The sequence below is a fragment of the Maylandia zebra genome, linkage group LG1 (assembly GCF_041146795.1).
Source record: "Maylandia zebra isolate NMK-2024a linkage group LG1, Mzebra_GT3a, whole genome shotgun sequence".
In the NCBI taxonomy this organism is placed as follows: Eukaryota; Metazoa; Chordata; class Actinopteri; order Cichliformes; family Cichlidae; genus Maylandia; species Maylandia zebra.
In genome coordinates, this window is record NC_135167.1 from 20,184,265 (window position 1) to 20,200,365 (window position 16,101).

Genomic DNA, 16,101 nt, shown 5'->3' on the forward strand with positions numbered 1-16,101 from the left:
CCCTGAATGCATTGTGCGAAAAAACATGGCCGCTCCCGCGACTCCAAAATAGTTTTAAACAACAAAGATTTAATGAATAACAATTTTTTTTTTTTAGTTATTCTCAAGTATGTTTTTATGTAGTGGAGATAATTTGCAACATATTTAGAGTAACTTGTCATAATAGTTGGGGTTCCTTTTAAATAGCTTATCAGGTTCTATTTGCTATCATTTCTACTCAGGGAGAAATGAAATAGGAAATGTATATGTATATGAACTGCAGTAAAAATATCAGTGTGAAGAAAGGTCATTTTATTTTTTAAGTAAGTACAAAAATTATATTTAGCCCTTCAAGCTTTTTAAATATGGTTCAGTTTGCTGTTACCAGTCTGTGGTATCACATTGAATCTAATTTGGAATTATCAGTGGTTTAATGTAATAATTACAAAAATTTATATTATTAATCTGAATTTATTTTTAGTGTTTCCGACCCAATTGTATAGAGCAGAAATGTTTCTTCTTAATGGTCATTAGCATTTAACCATATCTGGTCAGTCTTACCTCTGGAGGGCAACATCTCCTGGGTCCTGTTAGGCTTTTACAATAAGGCATGCAATATACATACCTGCCTATATCTATATATCTATATAGATCTAGATCTATAGATAGATATACAGATAGATACACGCACGCACGCACGCACGCACGCACACACACACATATTTTTGTACTGTGTGTATATATATATATATTTTTTTAAATGTTCATCTTTATTTCATGATTTTGTTTTATTTTTAAACAACAATTTCAAGCTTTGCACATAAAAGATTCTGACCACAACAGCCTGTGTTCTGCTTAATATCTTGGCTGCAGGAGGAGCAAAACATCACATATCAGATCCAGCCAATGACTACATATCCCATGACAAGAATCAAAGACATCTGAGAGGAGTTCAACTGGAGATCATGAGACTAAGTGGTGAGAACAGATTTTCTCCATGACCAGAAAGATGTAATCTCTCCTTAGCTAGTTGTGTATCCTTCCCCATCAAAGCCATTTAGCAGTTAGGCCACCCGAGAGAATCAAAATCTAAGATATCAGTGAAATAAAACCTGTGAAAAAACAGTGACACCACAAGAGTGCTCAGTCAAAACCATCAAATTAAGATACAATAATATTGTAAATAATAATGCTAATAATATTTTTTTACAGATTTTTTTCCCACAAACAAAAATAGATTCCTTCCTTTGGTCAAGTAAAAAACAAAACAAAAACCCCAAAATGAAAACAATAGTGAAATGTTATTTTCACCAGTCTTATGTTCCTCGTGTTTTTTTTCCTACAGTCATCCAGGTTCTTGAGGCTCTAAGGCTGCAAAGGAGGTGTCAAGGCAATATGGTTATGGTGCCCCTAGCGCTCCATGCTGCAGCATGCTGGGAGTAGGACTAGAAGAGTAGGAGAGGGGCAGAGGCATTGAAAGAAGATCAACGTGTCCTCAGACAGCAGGTGAAGGTGCATCAGGATCAGGCTCATTGCTGTAGTTGTTGCTGTAGTGGTTCCCACTAGGTGGGTGATTAGGCAGGATATCCAGTTCATCCACTTGGGGGCCAGGGTGCATCACCACCAGCTGATCTTGGGGGATGTCAGCTGCTGCTGCTGCTAGGTTGGTGATCGACTTGGACTTTACGCACTGGAAATCAACATGGCGGCTTTTACCCTCCTCCTTTTCCCAGGACATGCGGATGAAGGGCCTCTGGACGTAGTTGTAAATGACCTCTGGACGACCTCCTGGTCTTTTCTTGACTTTCTCTTTATACGTAGGGTAACCTGTCAGAGAGACAACAACACTAGTGGCTCAGTTTATGCTAACTTTTGTTAACACAGAATACAAAAAAGCAAACACCAGAAGCGAGGGGCTCACCCTGAACGTGATGTGACTGACCATTTGTTTAAAAGGAATCAATGCATTACCAAGTGTTGGGCTCTAAATGACCTTATTCTAGTTTGATCGACTTCCCACTTTAGGCGTGTCTTTTCAGTCACAGCATACAAAAACATTCAGGTAGCAGCATGTCTATTGTCTACATCTGGTATGTGAACATAATACTGCACTCCAACTGCATATTAACTTGGGCAGATGTTAAACTGAGTGAACAAAGCAGTTTGGGTACAAAACCATTATATCATTTTATTAAATAAAATATATTTTGTCTCACGCCGACCACAGTTGATTCGTTTGATTCTGACTCTAATAACATCCAGATTGCAAAGAGGCATCTGCTGTTAGCTATTTTATGCATTAATTTGCTTGCTGCCAAACAAATCTGTAATTATAAATCTGCAGTATGCAGTGAGTCGTTATATTCTGTACTGTTCATATAGGTCAGACATCTCTCTCCCACTCATGAGAATGGAAAAAAAAAAGAAAAAGAAAAAAAGAGAGGACATCAATATTTAATACTGAAAAATTCAGCTCACCTTCAATGCCCAGCCTTATTTTCTTCAGTCCCCGCTCTTTTAAAACTGATTTGGCAACGTCTCGGTTTTCGATATACTTGAAGAATCTGTACAGTTTTGTGCTGTAAATAACTACAAGGAGAAAACAAACAAGGTGGTTTATTGTGCGTCTGTGCTCCGAGATGTGTGCCTACGCTCTGAATTAGTGGGTACTCACTCTGTGAATACTCTTCCCCCATTTGTGGTGGATATTCTTCATCCCAGTCAACCACATCATCATCGGTAAGGACTACAATGTGACATTCCCTCTCTCCGCTCTGGGCGCTGGCCACCATTAGAGGCAGAACCATTTCCTCGAGGTAAAACTCAAATTGACGCCGAGCTCCATCATTGGACAGCTCATGCATCAGGGCACCTGTTAACAAAGAGTGAGACTTTAAATTCAAAATTTCCATCATAAGCATAAACTTTATAAAGTGCACAAAGGTAAGCAAGTAACTCCTGAAACAACTAAAAACAGGCCCTCTGCTCTACTGTCATGCAAGTAGCCTTTATCTTTCACCACAGAGCTATTTCAGAGGTGCCTTCATAAAAACTGAATTCCTAATTAAAATGCTTCTTTCAGATCAGGATACTACTTGTAGTTTTAAATTCAAACAAATAATTTACAGGTAAGCAAACAACCATTTCCTTGCCTCCATTCCAGCAAAGTACCGCTACAAAATCTTCAGTGCTAATGAAGAAAAGGTCTGTCCAGTCTCGCAACCATCAGTTTCAGGCACTATTGTGTTGCAGTGCACCGAAAAGCCTTAAAGAACCCACTCAAGATGACCGTGAATCAAATTTGTAGACATATTTACCCCAAAAAGTTGAGGAGGAAAGGAGACGAAATGTCATAGATGATATGCAACAAGTTGTGGCCCTGAACTCAAGAAAATAGTAATTAACCAGAATTACCTGCTGACTTAAAAAAAAAAAATAATAATAAAACATCCTACGTTTTAGACACACGTACAGGGAAAATTGCTTGTTCTTAAAAGCTGTATTTTTCTTTAAAGCCAAAAATCTGAAATCCTCACAGGTTGGTGATTATGATCAATTAGCTGCAATCTTGTTAAGCCTTGCAAAGTGACGAGGCACTGAGCAGTCTCCCTGATCAATGATACTCAGCGCTGCTACTGTTAATGCAACACTAACAGCTTCAGTGTCCCAGAAGAAATACTCACTGAGGTCTCTGCATTTGATGGTGCTGTAGTCGAAAGAGATGCATAGATAGTCACACGCCTCACGCAACTCGGGGATAGAGATTCCATCAGGACAACGGATTATCCCAGATTTGTAGTAATCCTGCCAATTAGAGAGAAATCACAAAGAGGAAATCATTAAAAACACCATTTATCCATCAACTTAAATCATACAATTACAAACAAAATCAAAACCCTTTTGATAAAAATGAACCCGGTAACAGAATCTCAGTTTGCTTTCTAACAGCAGTTTCAGAGTTACACATGCTAAAGGAGACTTCCATTACTGAGCCTGTTGAACTGTTATGAGGTGGGTTTTTAGTAGGCCAAAGGTAACATGCAGTTTGGCAGGAAATTAGATGCAGCAGATAACACCATGCAAATGTCAAACTGTGAATTAAAGCTCAGATTCAGATCAGTCAGATTTGCTTTGTCATTCCAGCCTCATATACACTTCAGATACCTGAATGGGCTGTAGCAGGTACGCACTGTGTTATAGTTGCAGCAGTGTTTTCTGCAGGGTTGGTTTCTGGTGCATTTTAGATGAATCAGACAACAAAAATGCAGCCTAATCTAATCGTACGTTTCTTAGAACTCACCAACTGCAGCTTTCTCAGTAAACTGCGTACTACTCACTCACCATATCGCAAAGTAAATTCAATTTTCCAACATATATCTACTTAAGAGTTTCAACATGAGCAATCAGTCGCTAATTAGATGTAATGTAGACAGTACAAAACAGCCCATGCTGAGTAATATTCTACCTGAATTATGGGTATTATATAATGTTTATTTTTTTTTTTTTAAATTTAAAACTACTTTAGTTTAAAACTAGTTTTATTTCAGCACCATCTGTATTATGATCTACTGTTTATATTACTGCTTGATAGTAAACCATAGGAACCAGTACACTACTCTAAATTTCAGGCATTATATGCATTTTTCAATAACACTGCTATACCAGTAAATTAAGTAATTTAAACATGACCCCATCCGTAATGGTCATGCGGATGGGGTGGGGGCTGTATTAATTCAACATCCTGATCATACAGCGCAAATAATTGAAAAAATTAAAAATTCACAAGTCAATATCAATGTAGAAAAAACAAAAACAAAAAAAATATTCAACACTAATAACTGCACATTTGTTTTGTGTCATCTCTGGCCGCATTGAACTTTGATAGACTTTCACAGCAGAGGCTCAGACAACTCCTCACACACACGGGGATCCAGGTAAGGAAAATATAGTGTGTCGCTCAAGGCTAACAGGTGTTATATGTCCCACAAAGATTGGAAGAACACATCCCAGTGGGAGTTTTATTCACAATTTCCTTCTACATTCTGCTGTGGAAGCATTAATGAGCAAATGCTGATATATTTAAAAATTGTGACATCAGAGATTGGTGTTACATCTTATACAAAAGCAATAAAGGCAGCCTGTTAAGAACTGACTTTATAGCCCTGTGTAAAATATTTAAGTTTGGTTAAAAGAGCAAGGAAGTAGATTTTTGTTGACTTGATTGTGTTATTTTATTTATTTATGATACATTTTCAGAGCTTTTTAAGCCTCCGTTGTGATTCGACAGTAAAGAGAAGATTAGAAAGACCAGGGGAAGTAGATGGCCTTAGGGCAGATTGTTTGGGTTGCCTACTCTACCCAGTGAGCTAAAATGATCCCACGATAGCTTAATATCTTTTAATAATAATGCGACACAGATAAAAATCATTCAGCATAAGTGTGTATCCAACATTTACCTCACAATTATTTATGCATACAAGGATTATGTAAAAGAGAAACTAACCAGAATTGCTCTGAAAACTGTTGAGCTAATCCCCTCAGCCACTTCGTACTCCCCTTTCTCGTTGGGCCGTGTGAAATTATGTTCTCTTCCAGATCCAAACATTCTGTGCAAAAGAAACTTTGATTTATTCCCCCAACTCACAGATCTATACTTATATGCGTGAATATTTAATTTTTATTTAAGTTTCAGTTGTTACAGCTATGATGACTAAAGACAAGGATAACGAGGATTAAAATATACTTTACCTGCCCAACATGGTATTGGGCTGTGCAGTGAAGATAGAAGGATCCACTACAAAGCGTGTGTTGTCAACAATCAGAGTGACTCTCTCTGAGGTCCGAATGTTTCGGTTTCCAACTGTGCCACCGGCTCCCCCTTCCTTAGGATTCTCATAGACAAAAACCATTTCTCCAGCTGCCAAGCTTTTGAAAGTGCCCTCGGTGCTGGACAAGCTACTGTTGCGACTGCTCACCACCCCACTGCTGCTGGAACCGCTGGGTGAGACTCTCTGAGGCCGCGGACTACTGGGCCTCGATGACGAGCCGCCATCTCGATCACGATCTAGACGGGCGGGCGGAATGAATCACCATGGAGAAATCATCTTTGGTTTTAATGTCCAAATCAAAGATCAAAATCCAGATAGAAAAAAAGTGCCTAGTTTGTAGTAACATTTTAGTTTGCAGCTAAGATTTGTAAAAGAATTTTGTATTTCTTTGCAATATACACATTGTATATATACACAAGGTCCCACTCATAACATTTGACATGTAGGCAGTCAAACTTCTCGGTCTTGGTCTAAACACAGGTGGATAAGCATTGCCTTGATCTGCTCACAGCCAAAAGCAGGAGACCTAAACCATGTCTGAGCTGCAAGTTGATAAATTTGGTCAGCTGTTTAACAGAGCTTGCCAAAAGCTGCAGAACTCCAACATGACACCCATATAAGCCGTCTATTCTTTCCACGCACACTCACCACTGTTGTGCTGGCGGGTGGGTGATGTGACGTTGCGAATGCAAGGGGTAAGCTGGCCTTCTCTCTCATGCGAGGAGTCCCTGGAGCGATCGCTGGAGCGGCGGCGGTCACGTGAGCGGTCACAGCCCCCGCTGGCACCATGTAAGCTCATCTTCCTATGTTCTTCCTTCACTTGAGACGTACGGGCTTGGCTGCTGCTTTTGAAACACAAAAGCATGTGTAATGCACCTCCTCCCTTTCTCAAGGCCAGAGGATATTGGTATTTCATAGTTTTATGACGCACAATGTGGAACACATTTCACTCAACATGGCTGTCACAGCTTTTGGCTTAGGTCATTTGCCCTACAAACAACTGTAGTAGTGCCAACAAGCTTCATAAAGACATTTAAAACTAACCACCAGACCAACCAGACCAACCAGATTCTACTTTAATAAAACAGTAACAAGCCGCACATTGTGTATTGCAGTCAAATATAGATACTATTACCTTTGATATTTAATTTGAAAGAAAATCAAATCAGAGTTTTGACATGCTTATTTTATGTTTATTTAGAAATTTCATTTCTAAATAAACAGTATGAGCAGTTATAAATAAAAGTAGATTAAAATTCAAATGGGAAAAAGACACAATAGAGCTAACCATTAATTTCTCAAAGACCAAATCTTCTTAGTGTTTAAAAAAAAACAACAATCAGAGAAAGAATAAAATTCACAATTAGAAGCAGAGCTACAGGGTAAAAAAAAAAAAAGGAAAAAGGAAAAAAAAAAAAGTTTTGTTTAACCTTTTAGCCATTCACAGATACATCCCAATCCTGGGGCTGAGCATACACTTGCAGAGCTTTCCTGCATACCAAAAATGTTGGCCTTCCAACAATGGAAAATCCCAAGGCCAGTGTTGAAAATGTTTTAAATTACTGTTTAAATATACTCAAGCTTGAGTTTCATTTTGCTCACCAAATTTCCAGAAATAACCAAGAAATTCATAGGCATGTATTAAGCTAGTTAATACCAAGTCACTGTCATAACTATATACCTAAAGTGCTACAGGAAACATGCCTTCAAAAGGTAGGAGACTAAATTATAAAGCAGATAAAGATAAGGCTGGCAGATGAGTTAACAAGAAAGTAAGGAAAGGCTACACAGAGCTCCATGTGGTCATCACGAACACGTTATACTTCAGTAAATATTCACTTAACATCTAGGGCTGCCACGATTTGTCGACTAGTCACGATTACGTTGACTATCAAAATCGTCGACGACTGATTTAATAGTCGACGCGTCGTTTGAAACTTTGTAAGATCACAAAAGACGCAGGAATAAGTGGCAGGATTTAAGAGTGTAATAACGGACTGAAACAGAAGATGGCAGCATTGCATGTACAAGGATGTCAGCTACCGTTAAACCCCGAAGAAGAAGAAGAAGCAGCTGTGTCCCAGAATTCATAGCGCGGCCCAGCGCAGTTTCCAACAATGGCGGCAGCTAGTTAGTTTTAATGTTACTCTTATTATTCTTTCTGGGTCACAAAATAAACGTTTAACATATTTTCAGGCGAGAATGTAGCTGTGTAAACCTCAAATATCTGCTCAGTTTATCAGGACACCACATATTTTCAAAAGCGCTCCGACGTTTTCGGAGACATCTGTTACCCACTAGCTCGTTAGCGAGCCGGGGGGCTAGGCTCACTAGCGCCGTGAGAACACCGGACTCCCCGCAAATCGTTTTCAAACCCACCGCCGTCTTTCGCTACTCAGGTTAAATATATATGAGTCACTTAGATAACTTAAAATGTTATTGTTTGGCTTTTTTTTTTTTAGTATTTTATTTGTTCCTGAGTAAATCAGTTTGTCTGAGATTAAAGTTATAGTTTTTACACAGCTGAATAAACGTCAAGCAGACAGCTGATTATCAGAAGTGTGAGATGCTCCAGAATATACTCCAGTGTCCTGTTATATTTTAGATAGCAAGGAGTTTATTAAACTTCACCGAAACAATCTGCAAATTTCATTAAAATTTAATAAACTATCATCTTGTCTTTATTTTTAGTTAGCACAGACCTTAAACACTTAAAGCTGTAAGCTAATGATAGTTATATAAGAGCAGATGCTGCTGGTGCAATAAGCTGTAGTTTTACGTCTAATGGATGATGATCTGATTAGTCGACTAATCGCAAAAATAATCGGTGACTAGTCGACTATCAAAATAATCGTTTGTGGCAGCCCTATTAACATCCATCAATCCATCTTCATCCGGGGCCGGGACAGGGCAGCAGCCTAAGGAGAGAAGCCCAGACCTGGCAGGGAGAGGGAACTCATTCCCGACCCACCCGGAGTGGGCACTCCACCCTTTTCCGGCTGAGAACCATGGCCTCAGATTTGGAGGTGCTGATCCTCATTCCCGCTGCTTCACACTTGGCTGGGAACCGTTCCAGTGCGAGCTGGAGGCCTTCACCCGATGAAGCCAACAGAACCACATCATCCGCGAAAAGCAGAGACGAGATTCTGAGGCCACCGTAGTGAAAGCCCTCCGCCACTTGGCTGCGCCTAGAATTCCTGTCCATAAAAATTATGAACAGAATCGGTGACAAAGGGCAGCCCTGGCGGAGCCCATCACCCACCGGGAACGAGTCCCACTTATTGCCGGCAATGCGAACCAAGCTCTTGCAACGGTTGTATAGGGATCGAATGGCCCGTAGCAACGGGCCAGACACCCCATACTCCCGCAGAACCTCCCACAGGACACGGTCGAATGCCTCCTCCAAGTCCACAAAACACATGTAGACTGGTTGGGCAAACTCCCATGCACCCTCAAGTATCCTTGAGAGGATAAAGAGCTGGTCCAGTGTTCCGCGACCAGGACAAAAACCGCATTGTTCCTCCTGTATCAGAGGTTCAACTAGCAGACAAACTCTCCTTTCCAGCACCCTGGCATAGACTTTCCCAGGGAGGCTGAGGAATGTGATCCCACTGTAGTTTGAACACACCCTCCGGTCCCCCTTCTTAAAGATGGGGACCACCACCCCGGTCTGCCAGTCCAGGGGTACTGCCCCTGATCTCCACGCAACATTGTAGAGGCGTGTCAACCAGGACAGCCCTACAACGTCCAGAGCCTTCAGGAATTTGGGGCGGACCTCATCAACGCCAGGGGCTCTGCCACCAAGGAGTTGTTTAACTGCCTCAGTGTCCTCGCCTCCGGAAATTGGCGGGTCATTCCCCTCATCCCCAGACTCTGCTTCCTCCTCGGAAGACGTGTCAGTGGGATTAAGGAGGTCCTCAAAGTATTCCTTCCACCGCCTGACAATTTTCTCAGTCGAAGTCAGCAGCGCTCCGCCAGCACTATACACAGTGCAGGTAGAGCACTAGAATCTCTTCGAGGCAGTCCAAAAGTCTTTTTTCATGGCCTCTCCGAACTCCTCCCACACCCGAGTTTTGCTTCAGCCACTGCCCGAGCCGCATTCCGCTTGGCCTGTCGATACCTGTCGGCTGTCTCCGGAGTCCCACAGGCTTACCAAGAGCGATAGATCTCCTTCTTCAGCCTGGTGGCTCCCCTCACCTCTGGTGTTATTCACTTAACATCACAGATAAATATGTGAAAGATAAGTGAAAAGTAAGTTTGAGCCTTTGGGCAATCTCAAACCCATGGGAAGTCAACTCCATCACATTTCCATATATTGAAAACGTTAAATACTGCCATAAACAGGCAATATTATTTGATTTTCAAAAATTTTCTCAGTGGACTAACACTTCTCTCCAGTATCACGCAATCATTGAGTTACAGGGAAAGTGCTAGGCCAAATTTATATTCATAGGGGTTACGCCTATGAGTTAATACAAAGCAGGACGGATGCAAAAGATACACATAAGCAAACCGATACTTTCTCTTGTGATATCCCTAGAACAGGGCGTATGTGACTGTTGCTGTGAACTTTACAACTCCATATATTTTCACCTGGCTCACCTTGAATGCCTGCAGAGTTTGCGCGGTCGGCTCGCTGTTTTTCGTTCCCAGTTTTCTGTATCACTGGAGTTGCTGTCATATGACGGCAGACGAGCTGCCATCACCCGGACAGGGGGTAGCCCGGTCTGGATCTTTCACCGTTCATAATCTGTTCGACAAATGGCGAAATCAACAAGTCAGTTTAATTCCCTGGTCAGCCTCGTGTAAAATCCACAGGTAGCTGCTGTCGGTTAACAAAAAAGCTAGGTTGTGCAGCCAAGCTTGAGTTGAACAAAGATTGATTGTCAGGTTTATCGCTGTTATCAAATTAAACGTTGTCGACGTTGCTGTGAGACGACTTTGCTATTTTAGCATAGCTAGCTAGTTAGCTAACTAGCATTAGCAGTATTACCAGCGGTACGTTACAACAATATCAGAACAAACTTCCGAGACGCAGAATGGCTAGTAAACATGCTCCAAGAGTGTCCATAGACATGATTTGATACAGGAAAGATACAGGAAAAAAACAGCTACCTAGCTGGCTACGGTTTCCGCTGCAGTATAATCCCACTTGCTCGCCAGCTAACCAGTCATTTCCTTTCAAAACACTCACCCAGCTGACGTACGACGTGACGACCGTTAACGGCTCGACGTGCTGACGCACTTAAAACTACATTTCAAAGTCATTGCTACGCTCGCCGATCAAACGTGTCTCAAAAGTTAAAGAGTTGAAAAATGAAATGTACTACAGGTGACTGACCTGTTTTCAGTAGGTAATAGAAGAAGTTTTTCTTTTTCTTCAAAAAAGTCAAAAGAAAGATGACCGAGTCCCTCAAGTGTCGCGATATGTTGCGTGTGCGATTGCTTTTTTTTTTTAAAGTTTCCTTTATTCATGAAAAAAAATCCAAAATGTGAAGATACTAGTACCGATATTTGTAAGCCTATAAAAGACAAAATGAACCGTGGAGAAAAGGAAAGAAAAAGAAATATGAAATAAGGTACAAAATAAATAAATAAAAGTAAATAAATAAATATATGTTTTCATGTACATGTAACTCAGCTTATGTGGAGAACTGACAGCAGATATTGAAGAATGTAATTGCATTTATAATTAAAACACCCATTAACATGTGCATTAATTTATTATATAATAAATATAGCACTATTTTAGACTCTATAATCAGCAGTTCCCACTGATTAGCACTGAACTGATCTGTCTACTATGGAAGCTTATTTCTTCAACTAATGATTTTTTTCTATCCATAAGTCAAAATTTCAAGTTAGTATCTCGAAATTTTGAATTACATAATACAGAATTTTAACCTCCCCAGACTTGAAATTTTGAGATAATTACTTACTTTCAACTTTGCTCTGCCTGGCAGATTTTGTTTTTAATTATTTTTTATTTATTCAACTTTAGTGGTGGAAAGAAGCTTCCATATTCCATTGTGCACAGTTTGAGGTAAAACTGCAGAATATAACAAAAAAAATGATTAAAGATTAATTAAAACTAGGAGTAAACACAAAGTGTTGATAAATCTAACCAGGTATCAGTTCAGCCTACAGTTATGCTATGGTAACAAACAATGTTAAATAAATAACAAAATTAGGTTAAGTTGTAGGTAGTCTCATATCATAGTGGTGCTTTGTCCAATTAATTTAAAGGCCTCTAACTGGATGTGAAAAAAACACCGCACACTAGCAAATCTTTGCAGAAGACATTTTTATTTTAAAGTATTAATATATAGATAATAGTTATAGTAGTAGCAAAGTTGCTTATTCAAAGTAAATGCAGGGTCATAGCAAGGGTGCTTGTCAATTAGCCAGACTGGAGGACAGAGCAACACAACAGCCGAACAGGATACATATCAGAGCTTATATATGTCTTATCCATCAATCATAACATCTCTCTGCTTTGCCTTTATTCGACACAAGTCAAACAGCCTGTTATGATTTGCAAACAATATACACACACACACACACACACACACACACACACACACACACACACACACACACACACACACACACACACACAGTATACAAGGCTGGAAAAGTCTGAATATGATGATATGATGCAATGTGTGCAGCCATCAGTCAGTAAAATCACCTTAAAAAAAATTAAAGTGGGACTAGACATCAACTGAATTCTAATCTTTAGGACTGAAAATTGATGATCTTGTCTTATGACTTTTTATCAAGTATTTCTAGAATAATTTTCGTGTATGGCCACTCAAAACATCAATCAATTCTGTAATCTGACAGATATATTACAATTTTTTGCAAATTTTAAAGAACATTACTTAGTGTGAGTTATTCCTGCGCCAAGAATATGTTAAACATTGTGTAATGTATTGTATGTAAAGCCATGTATGTAATCTATGTAAAGTCAAGCTAGCGAACGCAATCCAGAAATTGCTGACACAAAAGGCATGTAGGTTGAGTTGTCGTATAGGTTACATCTCACAAAGTTACCCAGTAAAAGTGATCAATACCTGACAGTAAGAATGAAGTACAGCAGTTCAAAGAGAGATCAGAGAGGTTCTGCAGAGCACTTTAGAGAAATTTGTTGTAGAAAGTTAAAGCAGGGGTAAAAATCACCAGCAGAAAATCTGACTCAGTCCTCAGGAGATCATGTTAGTGACTATAAGAGGACTGACTGAAAAACATACAGTATAACTCCTGAAAGTCATTACATAAAGGCATACATATGATGCGCATGTAAGAAGCACACACAAGAAATGTAAGACTAGCCATCTTATTGGTCCTTTACAATATGCAGTAAACAACATTTGTAAATAGTGATGTGTATGGTGTGGAGAGTAGGAGGACATTTTAAAACCTTTTCTTCCCCAGACGGCCTGAGATATTGACTGTAGTACTTGTAATCCTACTGATATGACATTAAAACAGAATGTGAAAAAAAGGGAAAAAAAGAGGGAAAACATTTATCAGACAAGAAAAAAATAAAAAATAAAATAGAATTAAAAATAAAATAAAAAACACAATAAAAGCATAAATAAATCAATAAATAATCTGACAAAATTTTAAAATAAGTTAAGAACAATAAGAAAAAAACATCTAAAATAACTCTTGGAAAAATAGTCAGATTCTTCAGTAATGCATGGGGATTTTGTTTCATAAGATATACTGAACATTAAATCACTTGAATTTGCATATTTTGTATAACTTTTTTAAATTTTTGATCCAAAAACATCATATTGAAAAATATTTTTTATAGTTCTTGCTTTTCCATGTAGTGGTTTAGAGCTGGCCACAATAATTCCCTTCAACTTTTCCTGGAGCCAGTCTTGCCTTTCTCCTACTTGTTTGTGTTCTCGAACATTGTGCATAAGCTGCACCTCACTGACAGTCCTCTTTCTGCACAAACAGAAAACACACACAGTCAACTCAAGGAAGAATTACAGGATCAGTTAATTATTTAAGCTAATTGTGCATTATTAATTTTCATTCCAAAGATGATATTTCACTGTAGAAAGTTTAAGAGTTTACCTCAGTGGTTTAGCCTCTGTGTGGATGCTCCAGAGGAGGATTACCAGAACCAACATTTCCAAGAACCTCAGTGAAAACATGTCGATTAACTGAAGCAAATTAAACTATTAGTTAGACGAGGTATTTTCTACGTATATTTTCAAAAATATATATGTATATTACAGCCATCTATTTAAAGACATATTCATTGGTCGTTCTTACCAGGTCTGGTGTCCTTCTATCCAAGAAATAGTGCGTCAGAGCTGGTAGTTAGAGGACTCTATCCGTCTGGGAAAGAAGTCAAACTTGTTGATCAGTCTTTCGTGTTAGGAAGGCGCTCTCCTTTATATACAGTGTAGCCCTCCCCTGGTCATCAATGAGCCATTTTCACTGTTGATGTTGATGTCACTTTTCCAGTGCATCAATGCGAACAGGCATCTGCATGACACCACCTCCACCACAATTCACTACTAACACATCTTTCAACACCTCTGTAAAGGGGCCTGCTTGTCACACTGGTTTTGAACATGCTCCATTTTCACCCTTCATCCCGAATCATTTTTGTTATGACATACAGGCTATGTGCATACACTTTAGCAAGCAAATCTCTTTATTGGTTAGTATATCTCTAACAGTATATGCCTCATGCAGCAGGACTGCAGTGAAAACATATACTCTCTAAAATGGCAATAACTGTCAAGCTTAATTTATTAGCAGTGCAACTTATTTTATGGTTCATCTCATGCAAGCTCTAAAGTTTGCAGAAAGGTGTAACTGCATCAGGCCGCAGACATAAAGCATTCAGTGTTGCCGATTAATATAATGTTAATATAATCTCTGAGCTCTCTGACGTGACGGATTGACTGAATACCTACAGATCTAGTTCTTCTGTTCTTTCAAGACTTGCTAGTAGCAATAGAACATGTTAAAAGTAGCTTGCATCAGCTAAGGAGATCATATATTTTCATCTTCATCAAGAGTATAGAACCACTGATTTTTTATTTATTTATTTATTTATTTATTTTTTGCATTTTATGTGAGAAACCCCCCCCCCCCCCCCCCCATATCTGTAAAATTTATTTTTGAGAATTATGAGTTCTCAAAATGTTCTTTAATGAAAGAAATTTGTTGCAGATGCTTGTATAAAGCTGCTGTAGGAGTGTAGATTCTACAGTGGTTGCATATAAAGCTTTACTCATGATATCAAAGTGGACCGGACATTTGAAAAACATACAATTAACATCCTGTTAAATATGTAGCATCACACTTTGTGAGGTATGGGTTATGGATAACCTTGTCATGGTGTCACAAGCTGCATTAGGTAACCGTGAAAGATGTTTTCTAAATGTGGCAAAGGAATGGCAATGTCATGACTGACAGAATAGGTGTTGCAAAAGGACCTATAGCTTTCTGTCATTTAATTTTCCAGCAAAATTTAATCTATACAGGGTGTATTAACCAATCTGCACATATTACTACAGCCTAATTAATAAAGTGTCAGATGTACTGCAAAGTCTCAAAGACTGACTAGAGACAAAACTGACATATCACAGAAATTAAAAAGTGAATTTACAACAGGCCAGTATACCTGGCTCAAGTACATGTTTTGCCATATACATCTCTGTCAGCTCTCTGCAACATGCTGTAAAACAGCACTAAGAACCACCTGTGCTTTCAACTGGGCTAGATTTTTTGCACACGTGTAGTATACTCAACCAAGCTTCCCCCATTACTTCATGTGGTCACAATGTGAGCCATCTAAGTTATGGTATGCTGCCAGGGTGCAAGAAGACGAGACAGGGATTGATGGGAAGAATTGCATGCAAATCATTAACTTGGGTCACCCCCATGTGACAAAGAAAGCAACATACATAAAATGACTCATCTCTTTGAACTACAGTATATTTAGCCATGTTGGCCGTAAATAGGCCTAACATTTTGGTTCTTAACAAACTTTCATTGAATTTTAAGAGGCTATATTTGTCATACCCTGAGTTCAGGTGGAAGTTGGTGATATTTAAGAAGGAAATACAATTAATTAAAATAACACAAGCCAGTGCACAGGGTATATTGATTTTTGATAGACCTAGCAGAGGGCAGATTCATTTCACTGGCCTCTATATTGTGTGTTTAAAGGTATGGAAGGACACCCAGGCCATATAAGCGCTCCCTGACTTCTATAAATGGACCTACTTTTTTCATGAAATGAGGTCACCTCACT

The 16,101-nt window shown here is 39.1% G+C and overlaps 2 protein-coding genes across 3 annotated transcripts; both read right to left on the reverse strand.

Moving 5' to 3' along the window:
* Window positions 1-730: 730 nt before the first annotated feature.
* On the reverse strand, window positions 731-11,062 carry btbd10b (BTB (POZ) domain containing 10b). Of its 2 annotated transcripts, none has more exons than XM_023154709.3 (9): window positions 10,923-11,062; window positions 10,410-10,557; window positions 6,456-6,649; window positions 5,728-6,043; window positions 5,483-5,585; window positions 3,663-3,783; window positions 2,654-2,851; window positions 2,458-2,568; window positions 731-1,806 (listed from the first exon to the last, which is right to left on the reverse strand). In XM_023154709.3, exons 2-9 carry the CDS (start codon window positions 10,508-10,510, stop codon window positions 1,475-1,477), a joined length of 1,476 nt encoding a protein of 491 aa, XP_023010477.1. In that variant the 5' UTR covers window positions 10,511-10,557; window positions 10,923-11,062; the 3' UTR covers window positions 731-1,474. The 2 variants fall into 2 exon arrangements, with proteins under 2 accessions (XP_023010477.1, XP_012772513.1); XM_012917059.4 differs by having other exon boundaries at window positions 6,456-6,652.
* pth1b (parathyroid hormone 1b) lies at window positions 10,510-14,189 on the reverse strand. The gene is made up of 4 exons (XM_004543520.3): window positions 14,103-14,189; window positions 13,902-13,990; window positions 13,637-13,769; window positions 10,510-10,557 (listed from the first exon to the last, which is right to left on the reverse strand). The coding sequence occupies exons 2-4, from the start codon at window positions 13,979-13,981 to the stop codon at window positions 10,510-10,512; spliced, it is 261 nt and encodes an 86-aa protein (XP_004543577.1). The 5' UTR covers window positions 13,982-13,990; window positions 14,103-14,189.
* Window positions 14,190-16,101: the final 1,912 nt, after the last annotated feature.

Bases quoted from the DNA above. Each gene is read 5' to 3' on its own strand.
- pth1b (XM_004543520.3), bottom strand. From the start codon at position 13,981: ATGTTTTCACTGAGGTTCTTGGAAATGTTGGTTCTGGTAATCCTCCTC. The intron at 13,770-13,901 runs GTAAACTCTTAA...CTGTTTGTGCAG, and splicing joins ACAGAGGCTAAACCACTGAG to AAAGAGGACTGTCAGTGAGG. The intron at 10,558-13,636 runs GCAAGAACTATA...TTTGTCGAACAG, and splicing joins CTAAACCACTACATGGAAAA to ATTATGAACGGTGAAAGATC.
- btbd10b (XM_012917059.4), bottom strand. From the start codon at position 10,510: ATGGCAGCTCGTCTGCCGTCATATGACAGCAACTCCAGTGATACAGAA. The intron at 6,653-10,409 runs GTGAGCCAGGTG...GTGTTTCAAAAG, and splicing joins AAACTCTGCAGGCATTCAAG to CAGCAGCCAAGCCCGTACGT. The intron at 2,569-2,653 runs GTGAGTACCCAC...TTCTCCTTGTAG, and splicing joins GGGGGAAGAGTATTCACAGA to TTATTTACAGCACAAAACTG.